A 25,032-nucleotide genomic window follows, 5' to 3' on the forward strand; every position below is an offset into this window, starting at 1 on the left:
TGGCCCAAAGAGGTGAGACGCTAATTGAAGAAATTGTAAACAATATTGGGGGATCGAAACCCCGTAGACCATACCATGTTCGGTGGCACGTACACTGCTCATACACATGTGACCCAATAAGTGGAGATGCCCACACACCACACAACCCCTCCCCTCTCCCCCAAACACGCACAAGCGCAACCCTCGCCTTCTGTGTTTATGTGTGGTTTAATATGAACTCCGACTTCATCCGACCTCTTCAAGGAAAATTCTTTTGAAGATCATTTCACCATGAAAAGATTTTTCCTTTCACAACAATTACATGCAGGTTTTTACGTTGCCTGATATCAGCTCCCTAGTAGAGCTGTGTGCACCCGAGGGAGAAAGGAGTGCGGCAAGCAATCTTAATTGGTTGAGAGATTCGTTACGGTTCATTGGCAGGGTATTAATTGAACTATCGTCAACCTTGTCAGCTCATTTCCGTCGGCTGCTCTGTTAACGTGACTGTGCTATTTAAAAAGGAAAAGTCATCCGAGGTAAGGTGAAATGCTTTCGCGTTTTCGAGCTCCATATAAAGTCCTGAGCGACTTACAAATTCTTCAGGCTTTTGATAGATAGGCTGGTTCAAGATTTGTTTTCGTTACGTCGTTTTTGTTTGATGATTCTCGAACAGGACTTGATATTTTGGTTATATTGAAATATTGCACACGTAGTTAATAGAAGTTTGACAACTTTTCGTTGACTAAAGTTTTATTTTTTCACGATTTAGAGTAAATTCTCGGTGACATGCTTGGGCATGTTATTTCAGACTCACTGATTTCACACGCAAGGCTGAAAAGAATCGATTGTAAACAAAGGGCGGATTAATTATTATTCCAAAGCGCACGGAGTTGAAATTAACTTTAATTTGCCGTGAAAATGACATAGTTTGCATAGAGGTGCAGGGTTTTCCCTAGGATATTGAAGCCATTTCTGCAGCACAACAAGTCGCTACGCCGGACGAACTCGGCACTACCTTTTTTTATCACAACCAAAATTAAGCTCTTTGTTTATTTTTGAGGTGATAACGAATCAAAATATTGTGATGCTGACAGATAAGGTATTTTCGTGTAACGCAACTCAACGAATCGTGTGATATGCCTTTTTAGTTATTCACCAAATCCAATATTTGAGTCACGTTATCGTGTTCTTTCATTTCCCTTTTCACAGCCGCTGTCACTTCCAAGAGTTGTTTTCTTGATTTTTATTGCGTGACGCAAAAATCCTAGATATTTACATTGTTATTAGGTTACGCAATCCTTGGGTGCAAAACCTTACAGTCTGTTGAAACATCACCGCTAGAGCGTCTGAAGTTTTAATCGGAGGGTCAGAAGCACTCTTTGGAACACTACAAATTTTCCCGGCTTGGTACACGGACTGAAATACAATTTCCGTGGTAGCAGTATTCACGAGCAGTCTCTATCTTTTGCGACAAAAAATATGCCAATCGCCAAAACAAAAGGATGCTTTGTCACAGTGCAACAGCTACAAAACCGGACAATGGGCAAGCACAAACAGGCAAAAATAGATAACGCCAGTCAAGTGCTGAGAGTCTAACCAGCTCTGGTTACGTAACCAAACAGTGCTTCCTTTATTCCAACAAACTAACAACGTCAAGAACTTTGAGACACCTAATCAAATACTAAGTCACACTTAAGTGCAAAGCCTCTCCGCTTTACCTGAAGGTGTTAGGGGAGGAGCACTCCTACAGCATACCCTGAACTTTTATAATCAATAGTTTCTCAATTACCTTTCTTTTTTGAGATGAGTGAAACGAATGGCCAGGTACATAATGACGATAACACAGAGGAGACCCCATTGAATGTTGACACTGACGTTGAGCAGGATGCAGAGGAAGAAGATTTTCGTTACGGCTGGGGAAGCTTCAAGCCACAGTGTTTACAGTTCCTTTTGAGTGCCAAGTGTTTTGTAGTTGCCATAGCGTTTTTCTCCTTTATTCAAGGTACGACCGGATAACCAGCACGAACTGTTGTGTCCAACTTTGCAAAGTTTTCGCTTAGGTTTACAACTGCTAGAAATTATCATAACTTCGGGGATTAAGTTTTACTTGTTACGTCTCAAGGGAAATATGCGGCATCAGTGTGCTGCTTTGATTACTCCTCTCTCCCCTCCCCCTCCTTCCATCTCCCCCCCCCAGTATTTTATTTGAAACAATATACTTCTCAACAATGCACAGCAAGACCGTCATTTTGGTATTTTGCTTTCTGTTGGCCGCTAGTTTCATGTCGGAAACAGGGGCAGTTTACAGCCAGTATGCCATAATCGATTTGCAATCTTTGATTCGTGAGTAGAAGGTTTCACTGTAATAGACACTGTTACCTTATCATTGTTTCCATTTTATCTTTATAGGTATGACAGTAAACGGCTTCACCAATCTGTTCCTATTGACTTTAGAGAAGAGATTTCAGCTTACAAGCGCTGAGGCGGGATTCGTTGCAGCATCCAATGATATCGCAGGAGTCTTATTAACTACGCTGGTTAGCTTTTATGGAACATATGGGAATAAGATAAAGTGGCTCGGATATGGCTCCATTATTACAGGTAAAGCAGAGAATTTCATGCAACATGCAATGCGCTGGTATGCATAGTTTAGGGTCCTTACGGAGGAGACTAGTAACCAAATTAGAGCTTGCCAATAGAAGAACGAACAAAAAGAAATGGTTGAAATGAAAAATACTAAAGGAGAAAGATCGAAATAATTTGAGTTGCCTCTGGGATACAGAAAATGTCTACGGAAAGACAGGAACCCTAGAATTTTAGTGCTTTACTTTTGAAGACAAACGCAACAAGACTACGATGATTATTTAGGAAGATTATTTATTTGCGCGAATTGTAGACGACAATCTTGAAAAGTCTTGGCACGGCTTTTATGTTAAAAATGACTTTACAAGTAAAGCACCGATACATTAACAAGCATTATCAATACCACAGGTATAGGGTGCTTATTATTCATCCTTCCACAAGGCCTTGTTGGACGATACCAGCCTCTGGCTTCAACCGGAGGACTCATCGACGGTGACGTTTGCCGGTTAAGCGGAAATGACACCTCAGAATTTTGCTTTGATGACTATGGTGGCCAGTGGTACTACCTATTCATCTTTTTCGTGGCTCAATTGCTCATGGGCGCAGGAGCAACACCGCTGTTTACCCTGGGACCTGCCTATCTTGATGAGAACGTACACCCAAAGTCGTCACCAGTGTATCTCGCTATCTTTTTTTCTATGACTTTGTTGGGGCCTGGATTAGGTTTCGTCACGGGTGGATCACTGCTGACTATTTACATTGACGTCACACAGGTATATATATTCAGTTATTTCTGTCTGATCGAACCAGATAGAGCGCTTGTCTCTTGTTATCAGTGTACTACAACATAACGAGGGTCTACTACGCCACTTTCTGGGAAATTACTAGTCAGCTAACAATACCTTCTTATTTGCCCTGACTCAGTAATTAATAGGCCGCGATTACCCTTTCTTCTGAAAGTTTTTCAAAAGCAACGGGTTAAAACATACCTTTTGCTTTCTTTAGTAAAAGCAAATATTCAATAAAGCGTTCATTAATGATCAAAACTAACATGTCCTCTTCAACCTGACAGCCAGAAGGATTAAATCTCACCCCAAAGGACTCCCAATGGATAGGAGCGTGGTGGCTGGGGTACCTGGCTGGGGGCTCTATTCTTGTCGTTATTTCAGGTCTTATTCTTGGGTTCCCTCGAGAGTTACCTGGGGCCCGACGTATTCGCGAACAGGCTCTTAAAGAAGGTTATGTGCCGAAGGAAGACAAAAGAATTAAGGGAAAACTGAAGGACCTCTTACCAGCTACAATGCAGTTAATCAAGTCACCTGTTTTTATCTTCAACACGCTGGCCACAACATCCGGTTCGCTATTTGGCGCTGGAATAGCTTCTTTCATTGCAAAGATTCTTCAGTTGAAGTTTGGACTAAGCGCCTTCCTTTCAGGAGTCATCATTGGGGTAATTCTCGTGCCGGGGACTTTGGGTAAGTATGTAACCGTACTTGGTGACAGGTTTTAAAATGTCTGACATTGATTCAATTTCACAACCGCGAACATGATTTTCTGCTGCTATACTTTGATAAAGTTTTCTGGGAAATTTAGGCCCTGCAAGAAACATTACCTTCAAACTTTTCCTCGACTATATAGAAATTAACTGATTGAATGTCGAAAAATTATCCGATTCGAGATTGCATCGGTTCTCATTAGCCATCTAAAAAACAATCGCCATCCTCGCAACTATAATTTCATCCAGGATCAAAACCAATCAAAGCATGTATAGTTTCCCCAATTTCTCCTAGACCACTTGAACGTGCATCACAGGCGGTGAAGAATGCGGAAATAACACTATTATTTTTTTTAGGTGGTGTGCTTTTGGGTGGAGTGCTTGTTCGACGATTTGACCTGAAGACGTCGTTGAAAATGGCAGCAAGATTCTTAGTTATCGCCTCAATTTTCACTGTCATAGGAAGCTCTGCGTGGTTCATTCCAGGATGCGATGTACCGGATGTAACAGGAATAACAGCTCCTTACAAAAACGGGTTAGATTAAAGGTTAGAGTGCACCTAAACCCCCAAATTTTTTTCGCTTAACGAAATAAGCGTATTTTTGGAGTATTTCTGTGCAAAAATTTTTTATTTGCTCAAATCTTCAATTTTCTGTGCCCAGTCAAAATGCGGAAAATCGGCCGCCATCTTGGCTCACGACCGAGTTTAAAGAGGAATGGTTCTAGCAGGTAAGTGACGTCAAATTGAGAACACGAAAGTCTGCATTTCACACATTTTCACTTGTTTGGGAAGGTTGTCGTCGATATTGTCCAATATTCGCTCCGACGAAGGGCTAACGCTCGAAACGTCAGCTTTTGTAATCGTTACGGTGGCCAATTTACCATTTCAACTTTGTTGATATATCCAAATTATTTCGTTACCCCTACCGACGCAGCCCCAAACAGTTTCTTTAGAAACTATCAATCTTTGTCCAAAATATGCCGACTAAGTGTGTTGCACGAGGATGTAGCAACGTGCGAAATTTGCAAGAGTGTATCTCGCTTCATGTATTCCTCGTACGACACACCTAGTCGGCAAATTTCGGACAATATCGACGAAAACCTTCCCAAACAAGTGAAAATGTGTGAAATGCAGACTGCGCGAAAAAATTTTTGGGTTTAGGTGCACTTTAAGATTAGATATTAACAGGTTAGATTAAAAAAACAGGTTAGGTTAAAGAGAGGGTACAAGTCTTACAAGCAAAATAGCGCTTTTACGCCGAAGTTTATTCCGGTTCCTATTGCATATGCTATTAATGCTTCTCTTGGAGTGGACGCTAGATAACCGTTCCTCAAGGGTAACCTGACTTGTTACCAACTCATCAAGATAATGATAATAATGATAATGATGCATTTCTATCGCCCATTCTCCATATGAATATGCTCTATTACGCTTTGTATTACTTTGCGGGAAACTTCAACCAGACTGCACTAAGCAGTTTACAACCTTTTTGAAAGGAAAACAAAGGAAAACAAGGCCAGACTACATCCCCGGGAGCTACGCCCCCTCTTAAATTTCAACTCGTGTTATAAGCTGGGTTACTGATTAAAGCAGCACAGTATCTTGGATATCCGTTGAAATAGAGATAAGAAATTTAATCACTTTCACCAGAGTGTGGTGAGGGTCGCACAACAGAGCGAGGCTCCAAATTAAGTGCGCCCTATATCCCACCCATCCCACCCCAGGGGAGGACATCCATCACACAGTAATCTCGTGTGTGGGAAATTAACGTCTCCTACCCCCAACCCTGCAGGAGACGGGACCTCCATTTATTCGTCCCTATCCGAGAAGACTAGAATATCTAACCATTTCTTGATGTTATAGAAAGGTAGCAAATTCTTCTCAATTATTTTAAGACCCTGAGTGTTGGTCCGGCCGGGGCTCGAACCCTCGACCTCCCGCACAACAGTCCAGCGCTCTATCCATTGAGCTAACCGGGAGGCGGTTAACTCAATTATGGCAAAGGATCTCTTCCACCAACACTGCGTTCAGCGATCTCTTACCTCCCCAGAGAACACGGCAGTTGAGAACTAGGTCGCATAATTGTATTTTACCTAAGGTTCAGACAAGCCGTTTTAAATCAGTTTTTATTAATAGATGTCTTTTCAATAGCAATTAATACCTTTTATTTTTCCTTATTCATTCTATTCATGTTAATTGTTGCACGTCTGTTTGCACAATAATTCTTAATAAAGACCTTCATCATTATTATTATTATTATTATTATTATTATTAATCGTCTCCTGTTAGCCAGCTGGTGAGTGCAGAGGTTGAGAAGATGCAGGAGATAAGGCCTACAGTTTATCGTTCCTATCCGAGAAGACAAGAACGTTTATACAGTCGGAGATGCCATAGCAAAGGCAGCGCATTCTCCTTAGTTATTTTAAGAACCCTTAGTGTTGGTTCGGTCCGAGGCTCGAACCCTCACCCTCCCGCACGGTAGTCCGGAGCTCTACAACCTGAGCTAAGCTTGTGGTTAGAAGGTAAAACTATTTTGAGATAATGGCTCGGTAAAATTTTAAAATTCTCTGTACATGTACTTATTTTCTGAAACCTATTTTAGTGCTCCTGGAGAGAATGGACTGCAGGTGGCTTGTAATCTGAACTGTAGCTGCTCGCTGGCCGCCATCAATCCCGTTTGTGGAGAGAATAACCTGGCGTATTTTTCGCCCTGTCATGCTGGTTGTAAAAATATGAAGAATGAAGACGTACATGGATCAAGAAAGACGGTTAATTTTTATACTTTTCTGTTGGATGATAAAGATGTGTTATTCAATTGTTACGAGCGAGGGACAAAGACAAAACTTACGTTCCCGTGACCACAGGATCTGAAATCCAAGATGTCCGGATTCAAGACTCAGGTTTCTTTTTCTCTTACCAACACTCTTGAGAGACGATTTACTTTTCCCTTGAAAGAAGGAGTACCAGAACTCTAGAAAAGATTTCGCCAATGCCAGTCAGAGCTAAGTTGATATCAGTATTAGCCAATGAGAACTTGAAGTAAAATTATGCATTCTGCCGGAAGCGCAGGAAAAAGCGAGTGACCAAGAGTTGATTGGTTTTAGTTTTGCATGTGATTGGTTGAGATGGTGGCGCAGTTTGTCTTGACCAATCACAGAGAGAGGTAAAGCGAAACGAAAGCCGCAATCCCGAACCACTTTCGACAGTCCACTGAAAGTGCCTCTGATGTAATTACGTGTTTTAACCAAATAATCGGTGTTCACGAGCCTTTTGAAAATTTCTGTTCAGGATGTAAAGGTGTTGTATGTGTTGTGGAACAAAAGTTTTAGATATAGTTCTGAATAGAATATCATGGCCTATCTTTGAATTTTCCTTTTTTCATTCCTTAGACTTTTACAAACTGTTCTTGTATTCAACCACAAGGCAATTCAAGCAGGGGTTCAGCTGTGAAGGGCTACTGTGGAAATACGTCTGGCTGTTTGACCTACATTGCCTTTGTAGTCTTCCTTGTCTTGGTGCTGTTTTCTGTATTTATCACGGCTGTAGCGAACAAGACAGTGGTGCTAAGGTAAGTCACCAAGGAATAGATGGAGCTCATTTCGATTGGGTGTCGCAAAACCAAAACTGAAACTCCAACTGAGTTCTTGATAGAAAAAAAATCCAGATGTTTGCAATCCAAGATTATATTCGACACTTTTTTTTTTTATATTGTTAGTCTGGTATCCATTGAAAACGTTCATAAACCTTGAAATGTGGACAACAAACGAACCCCTACTTGGAGGCTAAGGAATGGAAACACAATTTCAAAATTCTTTTAATTAGTCATAAAATTAGAAATAAACATCTATAAAATTATTAACCCCCACGTAATCTACCGATTTTGAAGAAACTTAGATGGGATACGATTGGCAATAACCCGAGTCTCAGAAGGAAGGTTGTTACAGAACCCGTCAGTACAAATTAAGATACCTCCTCGTTGTTTGGAAAGTTATAACTCGTGTATGGCAAACTAGACTTAAAGATGTGACTATTTCATTCTAGGTGTGTCCCTTACAACCAGAGAGCATACGCCCTCGGCTTCCAGTTTATAATCCAGCGCTGTCTTGGATTCTTACCAGGACCGCTTCTTTTCGGCGCCATTTTTGATGGAACCTGTGTCCAATGGGGAGAGAGCTGTGGAAAGAGAGGCAACTGTCAATTTTACGAGATTGACAAGCTGACAAACCGGCTTGGATACGCAGGTTTTAGCTTCACAGGTTAGCTTCGTATGTCTATGAAAAACACGTCTTCCTAACGGTTGGCGTACAGTTCTTCAGGTCGAGAGCTCTGGGTTAGAGAACCCTGACCTGGGTTCAGCAAGGAGTATGCACCAGGAGGGTAGGGAGATAAACTGCGATAAACTGGCATACTCTCCCTGGGGAGGGAAAGGCCTATCTTGACGCTTCATGTTGACGCTCCAGTTAAGAGCCTCTCGCGTTACTGAACGTTTGGTTTTCTTCCATTTGTGAGATTCACGGTGGTCCAAAAGAACAAGCAACACCTAATTTACTCCTAAGATAAGAGATGTCCAATAGTTTTGCCTGACATATAGGTTGAAGAACAAAACTTTTCCCTGTATACAATAATTTGTGGCATAACTTTAGAACTACTTTTCAGATGTTGCAGTCTAACTTGGCTGTTTTTAATCGTCATCCTACATTTTATTTATGTCTTGTCTTTCAGGTTTCGCCTTTATTTTCTATTTCTTGTCATTCTGGTTTTGCAAGGCCACCATCCAAGAAGAGGAAGACCAGAGCGGCAGACAAGAAATCTCCACGAATGATCACGAGAAACTTGATAACAACGATAACGATGACGCACAACTTGAATCCACCGTGTGATAAAATCTTCGAAGGCCAAAATAACAACACTGAAGTCTACAGAGCAACTACTAGTTAATTGTGTCCGCGAAAGAGCTGTGGCAGCCCGCGTTTTGTACTTCCGAATTTACCAAGCAACAAGTAGCATTCCAAACTCGTCCCCAGGGTCTTTTATGTTTTGAAATCGCGCATAAATACGTTGGTTGGTGAGGCTCTGGGTATGAGCTTGGTAGTATTCTTACACCCCGTCTATTTGCTCTGGCACGAATTCTTGTTTCCAAACTCCAGACTGATTGCATTCGTTTACAAATCCGTAAAATAGTTCGCAGAGATTTGTTTACAGCCGAGGGTTCTCCTCTCTATGCAAATTTGAAACGGAAGTCAAGTCAATACTGTTGACTTGTCAAAGTAATTGGCTAGCTTCAGAAAGGGTTTTTAACCAATTACCTTGTCATAAATACTGTCCTCTTTGGACACTTACTTACACACTCATTGCTATAAAAACAAATATAAAATCAAATAAACAAGTAATTTTTTTAGCTACAAGCTGGTGAACTTAGCTTGTTTTTGCTCCAGAAACCAACTGTCTCAGAGCATATGTTATAGATCTGTAAATGATGTGAACAGCAACAGGAACTCAATATCAATGAATAGAGCCGGCTGGAAAAACATGCTATCCTGTAAAGAACCTTTTTGAACTAAAAATATTGCATTATCACTTCTGATTCAGAAGTTTGAAGAGATGATATTCATGCATGAACAATGGCATTCAATAATAGGACAGCTGTGAAACAAAATTGTACTGTTTGCAAAGTTTCAATGGTTTTATTTTGTGGGCATGGACCTCACATTTTGTTCGTGAAAGAACACATACATTTTGTACCCCTGCCATTGCAGGATTTTCCTACTAACGACACTACATGTACATGTGGCTGAACAAGAATTCAAAGGACCACTAACTTGTTCCTGCTAAAAAAAAGTCATACTTCACATCACACTTAAACAATGGTTTTATTATTCACATTTTTTGCTACTTAAAGGAAGTAAATTTTCTTTGGTCATTAATTCACATTAACTTAAACTGTAACATTGAGCTACACATGGCAACTGACTTTTGCACAAGCTTGCATCTTGGGGATTTTACTTCATTTACTCTAGTTTCAAAAAAATCATGAGCTCCTCATTTTCCACCGCAGCTTCAAACTCGGCAAAGCCCTACAAAGATAGGCATTAAAGTTGTTGATGATACTTGCCTTTAATCTTACATTGAATAGCTTAATGTATGTTTGTTTTAGTTCATAACTGACAGATCTACATCACATTTCATAGCATACATTAGGTCACTGTGCACAGGTATTCAAAAGTACAAGTTTGACAGTTTTGCTAATTTATTCCAGAGAAAATGGTTCTGACTGATAACAAAATGACTAATGTGGTAAGATGACAAGCTTCAATTGCAAGGATTCAGTGTAATTTCCAGGTTCTAACTCCCCATATGCCACATGTGTACTTATGAGATCACAAGTGTCACACTGACTATGTCAATGCATTTGCATAATCAGTAAAAGCATCTTTAACAAAGAGCAGCAATACATCCACTTTTACTCACCCCAAGGTGTTGATCACCTTTTGTCAATTGTGGAGGCAAACCTTTTGGATCACCCATCACCTCCCTCATTTTTGTCTTTGATGTTTCATTGGCAGCAATATCTATTTTGTCATAATCAATTCTCTTGCTATCCATGATCATTACAATTTTCTGCTGGTGTTTCTTGGTCTGGAAAGAAGCCAACATATAACTTATACAAAAAGTTTTGTGGCCACAATCCATATAATGTAAAAGTCATGTGAATACAGTATACAACATTTCAAACAAAAGAAAAAAAAAAACAGTATCGGTACATGTGAAATTCTGGGTACACTAAATTTTAAAGACATCATCATTTATCATTTCTATCTCTATTTTATAGGTATTATAACTGATGAAGGTCTCGGACCGAAACATATTTTATTAAACTTTCTTAGACTTTTTATTTGAGTATATGTCTTTCTTAGCTCGAAGTTGTCCGTCCTTGTGTACTACAATATTTTTCCTATATATATATATATATATAAAATAATAATAAGTTCTATATGATGAAAGTGGGTTAAGAACCCAGGGCCAAGTTGTTCAAAGCATGGTTAAGCTAACCTGGGGTTAGCTGAAAATTTTTTATTTAGTTTTGTTGCTTCACAGTTTTTGTCTTACACTGAGGTCAAACCCTCAGAAATGTAAGCCATAATAAACACCTTACTTTGTGACAAATCATGGACAATTTCCAATTATAATCCTGGGTTTTCACTGACTGTCTTTTAAACAACTGGGTCCAGAGGAGTAACAATGAATCATGAAGTGTGGTTACTCAGCAGAGGAAGATCTTAAAAAGTACCATTGTTGGTGGCTGTGAATGACTTTTCAAAAAAACTGAATATGACCTCCAAGATGATGGACCTAATCCCCACCAACAATGGTGCTTTCAACTCTATCTCCACCTGCCAGTAGATGATCACACTACACTTCACCAGAAGAAGGTCCTGGGACCAAGAATGAAAGATCCTACATTCATCCCTGTCTGAGGGATTGCAAATACATGCCTGTGGATTAAATCTCTAAATAATGTTCACTTGGTAAGTATATATAAATAGAGATAAAAATGAAGCTCATATCATCCTCAGAGGTCTAGTGTCTAAAGGAAAAATCTTACTGAGATCTTGCATAAAAAATCAACTTCTAGCAAAAAACAAATATTAAATTGTGAGTTATTAATATGAATGCTGTGAGGGTGAATGTAGCATGCTGCTGTTGTTCTTAAATGCTTGCCAAAACAAGGTCTTTAAACTTTGTAGATATCGATTGAAATCTGCTAACACTATCTTGATCGCAGAAAATATTTCTCACACAACATTGTAATTATGGATGGGTTATCAAATCATATATACAAATACTGTAACATCTTTTGTATTTGGAAATAATTTTTGCGCTGTGTTTGAATTCTTTCCAAGTACTTGCTTAAAGGAAATACACTTCTATTTTTTACACAAGATATGATGAAGAAAAATTATTCGCATCGATGGTGCTTAAAAATATTGATAATGTGAAATGTTAATTCTGTCTTCACGTCCATGTTCAACAGCTATTAGACGCCTGACTTCCTCCCGTTCGCCCGAGGTCACTCTTATCATATAGACTAATTAACGTCACGTTGAGACACGTTGCTGAGTACCTATAATCTAGAAAGTTGCTTTCAAATACATTACGAGAAAATACATTTAAATTCACTTTCATAAAATCTAAAATGGAGACAGTTTGAACTACTGCACCCTCCGTATCAAGTATCAATTTTAACTTTCGAACCCCCTGGAAAAGCAATTGTTGTATACAAATACAGCTTAAAGTTACTTCGAGATTAAAATATTAGGAACACGTAGCCAGAACCAAAGAAAGATTCTGTCATTGCAATAGACTGTGTAGTCAGTTTATCACATTACAAGAAAACAACACCCTCGTGGAAAAAGCTAGAGATTCAAAGAAGAAAATAGTACAATTTGCGCCGAACTCACCTCTAAATTACTAGAGACAGACGACAAATATAATTTGATCCTGTCTGCCATCTTCGGTGTAAAGCTTCAGTACAAATCGTCAAATCCTTCCTCGAATAAAACGCAACAATTTCTAGATCCTCCCTCAAGCTAGAGGAAACAACTGGAAATTCAAGGTCTGGTCTCGATGCCAATCAATCCTTTTGTCACACAACAACTTCCGCCCTAACAGGTCATAAATCTACCTGCAACGCCAAATCCTTTGCCAGGGAAGGCTATTCGCTTGTTTTCTTATCAACCAGATCTTAATACAACCTTTCCGAGAGGATTATATCACGGGTCTCACGAAGTCACACATGTCTCAAAGCGTGAAACATTACTCTTGTAACCAGTTTTCCCCGTCCAAGCAGTGGCCGCCTGCCACGAGTTGCAGGGGGTGTAGTCTGTGGGTTGACGCTGAGTTTACGCTTTGTTTCCCATTTCACTCAATCTGAAGAACACTTTCGTTTGAATCATGAGTAGAAAAGTTACCTTATTCGTCTCCGATATCTCAGGAAACAAGGAGGTAAGTATGAGATGATTTAAACCAAGGATACAAGTTTCTAGGCGACATTACATGCCGAAGTTTAAAACAAAAATTTTCCAAGATCAATTTACAATGCTTGAATGAATAATTCATTTGTGCTTCAAGGAACGATTCAGTAGGATCATGACTGTGAAAGTTCTCATAAGAATCACTCTTCAGTCTTTTCGCGAAAAATAAGGATTCTATCGCTTCGAGTTCTTTTTGCTTTGAAACGGAAACCTTTAGCTAGACGAATATTTTAAAAGTTTATTTTCTCAGCGATCCAGCCTGTTGGGTTGGAAGACTTAGCATATTTGTACAGATATTCGACCACAAGGGATCTTCGAGAACATCAAAACAACCCGAGCTTTGTTATCTTCACATATCATTTAGTGGCAGATAATCACAATGCGTGTCTGTATTTGTGCAGATTTCACAAACTATCTCGTGATTTAAATTAACTTCTGATGTCTAAATTTATCACATATTTTAGATGTGCCGATTAAATTAATTCACTTAACTACTTTGGAGTAAGCTCAACACCATTATTTAACGGATAAGTCAAATGTGATTAAGCATTCCTATGGTATTGAAATTTGAGACAAGGTGATATTTTATGGCTATTTCTTATGGCAAAAATTGTTTTCCGATACTGCTTGAGACAAAGAGTTTCATTTTCGGATCAAAACGTAGTATTGAGGTTACCACATATACAAGTTTGAAAGTTTGGACATTTAGAAGGACAAACTATAGTCCTAGTTTCTGGCATCTTAAAATGTTCTATTGTCTACAGGAGATTAAGGTGATTCCTCAGAAAAGAAAAAGTTATAGAACAATTTGTTTTTTAACTTTCCTCAAATGTTCCCTACTAATGTCTGTCTAGAAAAATACAATAAAAAAGATAGATCACTGCACTAATGGTTTAGAGATATGACAGTTCAAATTTAACCCATTTATGCCTGCAGTGGGACTAATCACACACATTATTTCATTGGTTCACAGTACATTTTGCAGTAGCTGAAAGAGTAACAATGAAAAAAACTTGATGGGTAGAAATTCTCGAGCATATAGAACAATTATATATATATATATATAAATTAGACTAGTTAGATCATGCAAATTATATTGTATATAAGCAATGGTAAAGTTTATTCTCATTAAATCCCCTGATGAGTGGGCGACCACGAAACAGGCTTGTAGGGATGAACTTGTAGTTTACTTGTCTTTTTCCTCCCACAATATATATATATATTTATATAATTTGAGGAAAAATCACCCAGTTTCAAACATCAGACTCAAATTGTCACTGCTTTCAAGGTTATACTTTGCATAATTTGCATAATTGGTTTTTATGAATGTTTTATGCTTAATCTTTTTTTCTCTTTGATGAATTTTTTAATTTCTCCAATTTACAGGGGATAATTTGTACACCAAAATTATGCAATAAAAAATACATGCTTGTTTATGAGCTAAAGACCATTGCACCCCTTAACTTGGTCCATTGATTGAAAAACCATTCCTATAACCATGTTCTCTGAATGTGTGCTGGCTTATTACATGATTTTTATGTGCAGTACAGGATGACTGTGCAATTCAATACTGAGGAATCACCTCAAAAAAAAAAAGTTCACAGATTATCCATAAAGATAAGGGCATAAAACCCTTACTGTTAGCATTTGGTCATAGACTGTCATGTTGCTGCAATGTTTGGGGTTGGAGCAGCGTGAAGAAATTGGGTAAAAGTGGAAGTGCTCAAAAAATTAGAGGGTGAATGAAGGCTGAATGAAAACACTTATATCCAGTTTTAAAGATGGGTTTCAAAATTCTAAGTATGGGATGGTCAGAATTCTGTCGAGATTGAAGAACAATATTGATCTTTCAGGCAATTAAGGTAACAATGGATGGGAGAGATGTCATGATCTTTAATGACAGTAGCTGAAAATTTTTAAACCATGGAGAATTTTAAATCTTGTCAACATCAAATTTGGAATGTTTTAAGCAGTAATTTTGAGTTTTGGAATTGTCCTTTAAGAATTATAGCCTAATTAAACTAGATTAACTCAAATGTTAGATTGAGGCTCAAATGTAATGTTGAAAATAATGTAAAATTGTATGTATAATTATAGATTTTCAAAGAAAATTTCATTTACCAGCTAATTAATCTCTTTTATTTTAGTTTGCTTCTCTTGATCTCCTTTGACCATTCAATTGCTTTCATTGTCCAGACTAAAAAACGTCAACAACACATGCGCACTCAATTAGAGGCACATAAAGTGCCTTTTGATGTAATTGATGTTGCACAAGATTCTGATGCTTTAGAGAAAATGAGGGAACTTGTGGGAGATGAAGGAGCCTTAGCTCCTCAGATTGCCAATGGTGATGAATACTGTGGGGTAAGTTGAATGCATTTTAACCCTTTACACCCTAACATCAGTTTGCATAATCCCTATACTGTTCTCTGTACTTTCCTAAGGTACTGACAAGGAGAATCTGTTTAACAATCAAGAGCTTCTTTAGTTGGTGATCATTTTCTTTATTCTCCTGACCTTAATGTGTGATTTGAAGGTGTTGTTAAAAGGAGAAATTAGATGCTAGTCACTCCTAGGGGTGTATGGAGGTGTGGTGGTCTCATGGTTAGTGCGCTCAACTCTGGATCAAGTGGTCCGGGTTCGAGCCCTGGCTGGGGACTTTGTATGGTGTCCTTGGGCAAGACACTTTACTCTCACAGTGCCTCTCTTCACCCAGGAGAATTAACTGGGTACTTGTGAATTTAATGCTAGGGGTAGCTCTGCAATGGACTAGCATCCCATCCAGGAGGGAGTAGAATTGCTCCTAGCCGCTTCATGCTACGGAAACCGGAGTTAAGTGCCGGCCTGATGGGCCACATGGCTCATAAGTAGGCTTTACCTTCAGTTTACCTTTTACTCTTGGGGTCAAGGGTAAGTGGCTGTTAAAGAACCACAGCTAAAAAGAAGTAAATAATCACTGGGGTTCTCAGGATAAACCCAAAGTCAAAAAAAAAAACTTGTGAGTTATCAAGTTGCAATAGGCTGGAAAAAAAATAATAAATAAAAAGCTGCAATAGGCTCATTTAGGTTTGTGTGTGATTGTATGTGAGTGTGAAAGTTTTCTAGACAAATCATGGAGCAAAGTGAATTAAAGCAAATGCATCCTCAGCTATAGATTACTTTAAACCCTTTTACTCCTATCAGTGATCGAGACGGAATTTCTCCTTACAACAACAATACAATATCAAGCAGACAAGCAATGAGAATAATGAAAAATATCAATTAGGGGGTTAGTAGTTGATCCAATACCAAATTTTCCAAACTGATGTTATAAGAATTGTATAGCAGCTGAAGATGGTAAGGAGAATTAATAGTCAGATAAATGAGATCTTGGAAGTGAAAGGGTTAATTGACACTCAGTTGAAAGTTGTCCTATATGTCAAGAGAAATCTAAGGGGGGGGGGAGGGTGTGCACTTTGTGAACTTCTGCCAGGATGAGGATGTGCTTCTGTGACTTCAGAACCCTTTCAACCATGTAAAATATTGGGATCATTACCAATAAACTAGGCTTCACAAAAATGGAAAAACTTGCTGAACCAGAAATCTGATCAAGAATTGGTTCAAGAATGGCTGATCAAGAATGGCTCAAATTGATCCCAAGAATGGCTCAAACTGATCAAGAATGGCTCAAATTGGGTAATTACACAGTCATGTAATAAATTTAAATTCAAAATTTTTCTTTTTACAAAATCCTCAAAATATCAGAAAACAGCTAACTCATTGAACTTAGCTTACCTTTGAACTCTGAATTCTAATGATAACCTTTGTCTTTTTTAATCCAGGGCTTTGAAGAATTTGAGGCTGCCATTGAAGGAGAACATTTAGGAGAATTCCTGAAACTGAAGTAAAATTTTATACTGTGGCCAAAAAAAGGTTGGAAATGAAGACAAACATTCACATGGCTCAGCTAGTTATTTAATACCCAGATATATTTTTCATCACAAGACATGCTCTTTGAATGCTTATCAAGACTGCCTTACTGCAATTACAGTCTTCAGCAAGGGACTCGTATCTCTGTTATTAACTTGTTGAGAAAAAGTACTATTTTTATTACTCTCATTTTCTTAAAAAGTAGATGTAGCATACTTTGTCTGCAAAGAATGTTACAGTTGAAGATTCCAGTGAACTTAGTAATCCAGGTTCCCTTCCATGTCTTTGAAACTGGGATTCTGGCTACAACTAGGCTGGCCAATGGTCAAGAAATTGCTAAGTTACAGTTTTAATTAGTACAGTTTGGGTTGGTGGAACATTAAGATAAACTAAAGTAACTACTGTGAAATTGGCAGCCAGCTCTGCTCATGTTACTCTGATACAAATGCCTTAGTCACCTCATCTGACTTTTCTTTAGGTTCATTCAAATAATATTGATCTTTGCTCCTTAATCCATGTTTAGAGTTGGGGTGGGGTCAATAATTTTCATTTTAACCTTTTCTTCTTTTATACTCAGAGGAGATGACCCTTTAGATTTAAATATCAGCTGTACATGTAGGTACTTATTTTAGAAATGTCTAGATCCTGCACTATTTGACTCAATGGTGAGATCCCTTCTTGTTTATACAGTGGTTATATACTCTAATGGCCATTGTATATGATTAAGTCATCTTTATGTGAACTGCACCAAGAGGGTCAAAATTAATAGTGGAAGAACATTTATTTAATTGAATCAACCCTGTTTTAGAGAATCCTTGGAACCCAATGGTTGCTTAAAACCATGGTTCAGGTTAGACCTAGCAGATAACTTGCCCTTAGGGTTTTTTTTTTTTATTTTTTTCAATTCCAGTGGTACTTTTTTTAATGTAATTGTAGTGTAAACTGCAACGTTTTGTGTATTTATTAAGCCAGCAAATGTAGTAGTAGTCCAAGGCCTTGCATTGTACACGTTTAAGTTGGGATAATTGTGACTCATTAGGCTGCAGCCCGTCATCCTTTGAAATCCGATATTAATTGATCTTGCTTGAAGTCTTCAAAGTAACTTTGAACTGATGAACACAAAGGGCTCGTGTCATTATTATAAGTCTCAACAAATTCATTACTGAATCAGTTTTGATACTTGGGGATTGATCGACTTTATCATGACAGTTTTATAATCATTTTATAGCTCAATAGATTTCCTTTTGCAATATGCAAACTGTGATACCCATTTTCTTAAAAACCAAATCAGAGTTTTGTATCATTAACAAGTAATTCCACAAATCTGCATAAACATAAATTGAAAAAATAAAGTTTAATATTTTTAGCCTGTTTGCCAGTTCAGTGTTGCACTTTTTCCTCTCATGGGATTTTACTTAATTGTTGCTTTCACCTTAAATAAGGGGGTGGGGGAGGGAAGTTATTAACTCCTTTACACCATAACATCAGTTTACATATTCTCCACACTGTTCTTCATACATTTCCTTAAGAGCTGACAAGGAGAATTTGTTAAAGAGTAAATAACTTCTCAAGTTTGTGATCATTTCCTTTATTCTCATGACCTAAATATATGACTGAGGGGTGAAATTGTAAAAGAAAATAGATTCTAGTCTCTCATAGGGTACTGGAGTTAATGCAAATCAAGTACAACTTTTGTAATGAGGCTAGTATTCAAGACAGTGTGTGACAAGGCAAAAAACGTTTATTCTTGACTTGAAATCAAATGTTGTTAAATTAACTCAAGCAACTGGCTGATTTGTATTTTATTGTTGAATTTTACAGGTCAAAAGCAATGATTTCTGATTTGCCTTCACTTTGAATGAATGGCAATACGATTTTTTTTTAAAAGGCTACCTGAAGAGTGAATTCCCTGCTGGTTGGAGACAAAATAATTTTATTAATTGCCTTTCCATCTCAATTTAATGTTTACAAGTGCAGTTATGACAAAAACAAAACTGCAGAATATTTAATAAATTCATCATTTTAGCTGCAAACAGATCCTTCCATAATTTGAATCCCGGCTTAATGGATAGAACATTAAGACTAAAAACAAACTATTCCAAAAAAGTAAAGAAGCCTACCATGAAGAAAGAAATGCTCGTTTCAACTAGTCAAATGGCATGTAACTGCAGAAGTATTTCTGGCGATTACTTAAATTCATAGAGACCCAATTTTAATCAGATTAAAATGTGTGTAACCAGATTGATTTCCTCCAACACGGAAGGGTGTGAAAATATAAGTTTCATTAGTTAGATTATTGTGACCACTGATCACAACCCAACCCTTAGATGGTTTGATAACACTCACTCTGTAAAGGAAAGGTAATCCATATTCTGCAACAAGGGGAATTTGATTAAAAATCAAGAGCTTCTGGAGTTGGCGATAATTTTCTTTGTTTTTGTGACCTTTATGTGGGATTCAGAGTTGATAACTGTAAGGAGAAATTGGATACTAGTCACTTTTTGGGGTCAAAGGGTCAAGTGTACTTTGAGTTTGGGAAGTGCTGCTCAAAGAGTATACCAGGCTCAATTTCTGACACTCTCTAGCCTAGTATTTTTTCTGTTGAGTGTTAGCTCCTACCACACACATTGCCAGCTCATCATGTCTCAGAATAGAGTAGGGGCGTCATAAAGTTTATGTAATATGAAAATTTAATTTTCAATGTTTGAGTTCAATAAGTGGGTTCAGTTTAATTTGGTTGAGAACTTCCATACAAATATGAAAGCAACAATTGCAATACATGCATGTGTCCAATGATGGTTTCATGCCATGCAGACTGTAAGTCAGATTACAAATAATTGTATTTTTTTCTGTTGCAAAAATTGTTTTATTTTGGCTTTTTAAGCAGAGTTAATGCGAGTTGCTGTGTGTCTGTGCTTCTTGTAGAAAAAATTAAAAACAGGATCTCCTTCAAAGTTTTGTGTAGGGTGTGAATATGGTTTGAAGCACACCTATGCAGTAGTTTTCAATTAAAATTTTCAACTCAAGAACTAATTTGCAATTTTCTCTACTGTGTGATTCCTTGTTAATCACTTAAGCACATTGTATATCACCATGACTCCCTTGTCCTGATTAGTTGTTTTTTTCTCATCACCTGTCTACAGCATAATGAGTTCCTGCTGTAGGAGAGAATGCATGTTAATCCAAATCAATTTTGGGAGAGGGGTCAACAGTTTATAGCAACCCTGATGGCTTCTTCCTGCATTACTCATTTTGCTGTCATCCGCTTCATGTACATGTACATTAGCATGCTGAGTTCTTAATGCCAAAATAAAACAAAAATTCATGATTCTGCTTAAGGCTCTGCAAGTGATTGTTGTGGAATCCATGGTAAAGAGAAGATTAGTAAGAGCTTCAAGGAGAATGCATTTCCATATCTTCCTGTAACATTAATCTGTTCCAAAATATCTCTGTCCAAAATATGAGGGGCAGTCTGAGTGCACTTCTGATGTCAGAATGGTAACAGATGGGAAGTTTTTCAGTAGCTGCTTCACGCCTGCAGAAACATATTATAATAATTATAGAAAAATCTGGATGGCCTACAAACAGTAAAAGAAGTCTCATTACTTGTTGAATTTACAGAATTACACCTTACACTGTGGCATACACCAAATCGAAATATGGCGTCCAATTTGAGTTGCCATTGTTCTTGACTGACTAGCCTCTCAAAAATGTGATGATCCTTTTGTGTTTCCACGTCAAGACGAGGCTAGTAAGTCTAAAACAATGGTAATTCAAATTGGATGCCATATTTCGATTCAGTGAATATCAAGACACTTTTTTGAGAGTAATTTTAATCAATCTGTCTGTTGGTCCAGTTCATGTCCAAGGAATGACTATGGATATAAATTTGAAATGAAAGAAAGACCAAACAGAAATTAATTTATTTATATACAAGTTAAAACTAAGGAATTACTTCTTTCCAGAGCACTGTGAAAGAAGTCTAAGGCCAACAAAAGAGCATCACCTTTGAGTGACATCTAAATTCACTGAAGCCAGTCATTTATTAAACATACTCACCGTTTGGGGTGGCAAATACATTCAAAAGCAGAATATTTTCCTGTTTAACACCATGATCAAGAAGAACCTTGATGGCTGTTATTATAGTAGCTCCTGAATCTGCTGAAGAAGATCAAAGGACTCATGATCATCACCCTTTCTTAAAAATAATTTATGTCATACTGTACAACTACATCTCTCATTTATCCAAGTTAAGTTGAAAAAGGAATTGCTCTACATGTATATCAACTAATCATATGTTTGCACCACCAGAGTGAAAACTACATTCCAACTGTCAAATCCTATACTGTCATAAAAAAAACATTCCTATTTGGCAAGAACTCCTGTTGAGTTTGCGACTTTTATATCAAAGCAATCAAACAACAAATAAGCAAATATGAATATACATAAAATAAATAAATACATTTATTATAAAACTGCTGTGTTTTACAAGGATTTGTAACCCTAAGAGCTGTAACTGCACACATGAAAAGTTAACTTTTTACATGTATTTACATGTAATATTGCCAGTTAGCTGACAAGTCACTCTCTATTAAGTTGATTCAGTGATAAAATATACTTTTCTTGTCAGTAAGGCTTGTGGTGTTTATAAAATGAACAAAATAATATTTTTTTTTACACAGTTGCTTGTAAATATTAAATTTCTCAAGGAGTATTCAACTCAGTATCTCACTTGTTAAATGCCCTCACTTTTGAGAAATAGAGTTGAACACTGGAAGAGAAATTCCTTTTCTATACAAGCCCATGTAGTATTCAAATCATATGTATCAAATCAAAAAGGTATAATGCTTTTGTACTCACTCAGGAGAGGATACATAAGAAGAACTTTTCTCTGATCAATACCAGGAGGGAACTTTGCATAATAGACCTTGTATAAAGAGGAGACAAAACAAATGTAAATGAACCCTTTTACTCTTGAGATCTCATTACTAATTCTCCTTACTGTCTGCCATACAATTCTTGTGATGTTAGTTTAGAGAATTAGGTATTGGATCAACTAATAATCCCCTAATTCATATTTGTCTTTATTCTCATCACTTGCCTGCCTGATAATATAATGATATTGTAAGAAGAAGTTCTGTCTTAGTCACTTGTGGGAGTTAAAGGGGTAAATTACCTTTAAGTTATCACCCAGTAATGCACTGAGACTTGATATCAAATGAAATTGTACACTGCAATTTTGTTGAAAACAAGTTTTCAGTCATAATCAATATCAATGGTAACTTTCAAAACTTGTTTTAACAGACCACTCTCTGCTCTTTTTAATCTTGGAATTACAACATATGTTAATGTTAAACAAAGATAAACTTCTTGGTAGATTTCAAATCAAACTACTTTCCACTAAACCAAACTGTGCTCTAGGTTTAATAAACTGCATTACCATTGGTGTCTTGCATTCTTCATTGACTTTGATCAGAATTTTTCCTATTCTTATTGATCGGCAACAATCACGCAATCCTTTCTCCATAGCTTCACCTTTAAAAAAAAAAAAAAAAAGGAAACAAAAAGAGTTCCATGGAAACACCTACAATTTAAGCATTCTGAAAAGGGTTTACTGCAAGTATTTTGTTAAAGAGAAGCTATTCTTAGCATCTCTTAACCTTACACACCCTTACATCAGTAAATACATTCTCCATACAGTCCTGTACATATTCTAAAGAGCTAATGATGAGAATTTCTTTAACAATCAAGAGTTTCTTTAGCTGATGATCATTTTTTTTTTATTTTTGTGACTATGATGTGGTATTCAGGGGTGATACAATGAGGAGAAATTAGGTGCTGGTCACTGTTAGTTGTCAACGAGTTAAGTGCACTAATAAATAAAAAATAAAATAAAAATAAAGTATTTATATAGTGCTAAGCTCGACTAGTTCTCCGTAGCGCTTTAATAAAATAAAAAAGCAGTAATAGTACCTTGCACAACTGTGGCTACATGAATATAAATATCATTCAGTAAGTACCAGGAATATTAAAAATTAGTATAGTTTCAGAGCTGAGCAATCTGATTGGTCGAGTGGTTCCTTATATGATACTATATAAACCGCTCCATGCAGTTTATATAAAATGTTAAAATAAAATGTTAATAAATGTTACTAAAATTTTATGATTTCAGAAATTTCTCTATTGTTCAGCTCTGAAATTATACTAAAACAATTATTCGCCTCAGGTTCAGTGAATATTGTTGAATAATCCCCTTGACTTCGTCTCGGGGATTATTCGACGATATTCAGCTCACCTTCAGTGAATAATTGTTAAATAATACTCATAAAGCCAACAAGACAGAGAGCAGGGTAACCCAAGAGAAGTCTTATTTAATTCCCCCCAAAAAATAATAATTGTACTGCTGTGGCTCTTTTTGGACAAAATATTGTTTTCAATAAGAGTACAGACCATGCTAAATTAAATTGCTGTCAATTTGTTTTTTTGCCACAATATCAACATCAAAATAATAATAATAAACAATATTTTATGATTCTTTCAGTACGTGACATGTTGTGCAACACGTTGATGCAAGCAGTGATGTCTATACTCTTATTGACAATAGCTAACTGCCCAATCCGATTGCTACATTACTGTCAACTGAGGTAGAAAATTATTCTTTCATCAATTACTGATAAGGTATTGCATGGCTAAGGTCACAAAATCACACTTATAATGAAAAGGGTTGGCTTTCTATACTTCTCAATTGTATGCTGTATTTGAAGTCCATGATGAAAAGCCAGACGTAACTGCATGCCTTTACATAATTGAAACATGGAAAGAGAACATGCATTTTTGTCAAGAGTAACTAAATTTGAGTACATTACAATATTGCAAGTTATACAGTCATAATGGTTTTCGGGAAAGTATTGATTATCAAACAGCAGTGCTGCAAAAACCCTGAGCACTCTTAACATTTTAGTCAGTTTGTGTCTATTTATTTTGTTACATGAATTAATGCTAGGTTGCTGTAAGTATTGTTTGTTCTGTTGTTTCCTCACTTCACACTTACCACTTCGCATAATGCTGACACCACAGTTTCCTCTCTGAAAAGCTAACCCTTCATATGAGGCTCCTAAGGTGATAAAAAGAACAAAGCAAAGGGAATAGATAAAGACCATTTTTGCTTTAACTTATTCTATTGAATGTATTTCAAGCCACATGTGTATAATTAGATGTTCGAAAATAGTTTTAGCATCAGAATCTTTCAATTCCTGACACTGACAAGGATAAAAAGATCTTACCAGTGGGTGTTGTCACAGTACAAGTTTCATATGGCAGCTGGTTCAGACCTTCTTCTACAACCAGTCTTATCTAGGGGAGAAACAACAATCAGCTTTGACTATTAACACCTGCAAAATCAAAACCTGGATGATACTAATATTGATTCATTGTTTAATTCACTCACAAGACGATCAGCATAAAAGACGAAGTCTCCTCTCTCAGTTTCTCTACAAAGACAAAAGGTAGTAACCAATGAAGATTTGCAAATATCACTTTTCAGTCAAAGGAAAAGAACATTGGAGATGCCAAAGGGCAAATAAGTAATCTTGGTTTGCCGGAGGACAATCTTTGTAGAAGTGGATAAGTAGGAAGGAACTTCTACTATTTAGAAATGTGTTAAACACAACAACTGTGAAGAGACTTCTCACTGTGGAGCACACCCCACAAATGCGTAGCACCTATCCCCATCCAGCCAATTTTGAGCTTGAGATGCCTTAGGTCAATGAAGCGTGGAAATAATGGAAGAGAGAGGTAAAAAAAAACAACAACAAACAAACAAAAACATCTAGCCAGCTTCTCAATAAACGGGTCTTCTGGAAAGGAACATAAGGTCAACTCTCGAACTTGTACCTCACTCAATTATGAAATTTAATGATAGCTTGTATGCACATCACGATGGCTATGCAATCACTCGTGACTTCATTAAGCTTTTAACAAAAATTATTAACGTTTGAGGTAGATTTGCATCAATCCTTTGGGTAGACTTAAAC

The 25,032-nt window shown here is 37.2% G+C and overlaps 4 protein-coding genes across 5 annotated transcripts in view; 2 read left to right on the forward strand and 2 right to left on the reverse strand.

Moving 5' to 3' along the window:
- The first annotated feature begins 384 nt into the window (after positions 1 to 384).
- On the forward strand, positions 385 to 9,463 carry LOC111335148 (solute carrier organic anion transporter family member 4A1). The gene is made up of 10 exons (XM_022941011.2): positions 385 to 515; positions 1,783 to 1,981; positions 2,389 to 2,580; positions 2,971 to 3,335; positions 3,635 to 4,037; positions 4,415 to 4,592; positions 6,661 to 6,826; positions 7,448 to 7,626; positions 8,100 to 8,314; positions 8,781 to 9,463. Exons 2-10 carry the CDS (start codon positions 1,783 to 1,785, stop codon positions 8,936 to 8,938), a joined length of 2,055 nt encoding a protein of 684 aa, XP_022796746.2. The 5' UTR covers positions 385 to 515; the 3' UTR covers positions 8,939 to 9,463.
- A 446-nt stretch (positions 9,464 to 9,909) lies between these two features.
- On the reverse strand, positions 9,910 to 12,838 carry LOC111335167 (SH3 domain-binding glutamic acid-rich-like protein 3). Its single transcript, XM_088729698.1, has 3 exons — positions 12,518 to 12,838; positions 10,527 to 10,694; positions 9,910 to 10,132 (listed from the first exon to the last, which is right to left on the reverse strand). Exons 1-3 carry the CDS (start codon positions 12,566 to 12,568, stop codon positions 10,067 to 10,069), a joined length of 285 nt encoding a protein of 94 aa, XP_088585824.1. The 5' UTR covers positions 12,569 to 12,838; the 3' UTR covers positions 9,910 to 10,066.
- A 61-nt stretch (positions 12,839 to 12,899) lies between these two features.
- Positions 12,900 to 18,370, forward strand: LOC111335177 (SH3 domain-binding glutamic acid-rich-like protein 3). The gene is made up of 3 exons (XM_022941040.2): positions 12,900 to 13,061; positions 15,287 to 15,454; positions 16,912 to 18,370. The coding sequence occupies exons 1-3, from the start codon at positions 13,011 to 13,013 to the stop codon at positions 16,975 to 16,977; spliced, it is 285 nt and encodes a 94-aa protein (XP_022796775.1). The 5' UTR covers positions 12,900 to 13,010; the 3' UTR covers positions 16,978 to 18,370.
- A 542-nt stretch (positions 18,371 to 18,912) lies between these two features.
- Positions 18,913 to 25,032, reverse strand: part of LOC111334481 (uracil phosphoribosyltransferase homolog) — a 6,374-nt gene continuing 254 nt past the window's right edge. Inside the window, exons 2-8 of one of the 2 annotated variants that reach the window (XM_022940245.2) lie at positions 24,447 to 24,489; positions 24,283 to 24,352; positions 24,051 to 24,113; positions 22,440 to 22,534; positions 21,860 to 21,926; positions 21,059 to 21,157; positions 18,913 to 20,534 (exon numbers count right to left, since the gene is read on the reverse strand). In XM_022940245.2, the coding sequence (XP_022795980.2) occupies positions 20,428 to 20,534; positions 21,059 to 21,157; positions 21,860 to 21,926; positions 22,440 to 22,534; positions 24,051 to 24,113; positions 24,283 to 24,352; positions 24,447 to 24,489 (544 nt within the window). In that variant the 3' untranslated portion in view covers positions 18,913 to 20,427. Of the gene's footprint in view, positions 20,535 to 21,058; positions 21,161 to 21,859; positions 21,927 to 22,439; positions 22,535 to 24,050; positions 24,114 to 24,282; positions 24,353 to 24,446; positions 24,490 to 25,032 lie in introns of both variants that reach the window. The other variant, XM_022940237.2, reaches the window with a different exon arrangement.

This window comes from Stylophora pistillata, chromosome 8 (assembly GCF_964205215.1).
Source record: "Stylophora pistillata chromosome 8, jaStyPist1.2, whole genome shotgun sequence".
NCBI classification, from domain to species: domain Eukaryota; kingdom Metazoa; phylum Cnidaria; class Anthozoa; order Scleractinia; family Pocilloporidae; genus Stylophora; species Stylophora pistillata.

Excerpts from the sequence above, each read along its gene's own strand:
- LOC111335148 (XM_022941011.2), top strand. The coding sequence starts at position 1,783 with ATGAGTGAAACGAATGGCCAGGTACATAATGACGATAACACAGAGGAG. Across the intron at positions 4,038-4,414 it reads TCTCGTGCCGGGGACTTTGG|GTGGTGTGCTTTTGGGTGGA; the intron begins GTAAGTATGTAA and ends TATTTTTTTTAG. Across the intron at positions 8,315-8,780 it reads CGCAGGTTTTAGCTTCACAG|GTTTCGCCTTTATTTTCTAT; the intron begins GTTAGCTTCGTA and ends CTTGTCTTTCAG.
- LOC111335177 (XM_022941040.2), top strand. The coding sequence starts at position 13,011 with ATGAGTAGAAAAGTTACCTTATTCGTCTCCGATATCTCAGGAAACAAG. Across the intron at positions 13,062-15,286 it reads ATATCTCAGGAAACAAGGAG|ACTAAAAAACGTCAACAACA; the intron begins GTAAGTATGAGA and ends TTCATTGTCCAG. Across the intron at positions 15,455-16,911 it reads ATGGTGATGAATACTGTGGG|GGCTTTGAAGAATTTGAGGC; the intron begins GTAAGTTGAATG and ends TTTTTAATCCAG.
- LOC111335167 (XM_088729698.1), bottom strand. The coding sequence starts at position 12,568 with ATGGCAGACAGGATCAAATTATATTTGTCGTCTGTCTCTAGTAATTTA. Across the intron at positions 10,695-12,517 it reads CTGTCTCTAGTAATTTAGAG|ACCAAGAAACACCAGCAGAA; the intron begins GTGAGTTCGGCG and ends GCTTCTTTCCAG. Across the intron at positions 10,133-10,526 it reads AAGGTGATCAACACCTTGGG|GGCTTTGCCGAGTTTGAAGC; the intron begins GTGAGTAAAAGT and ends CTATCTTTGTAG.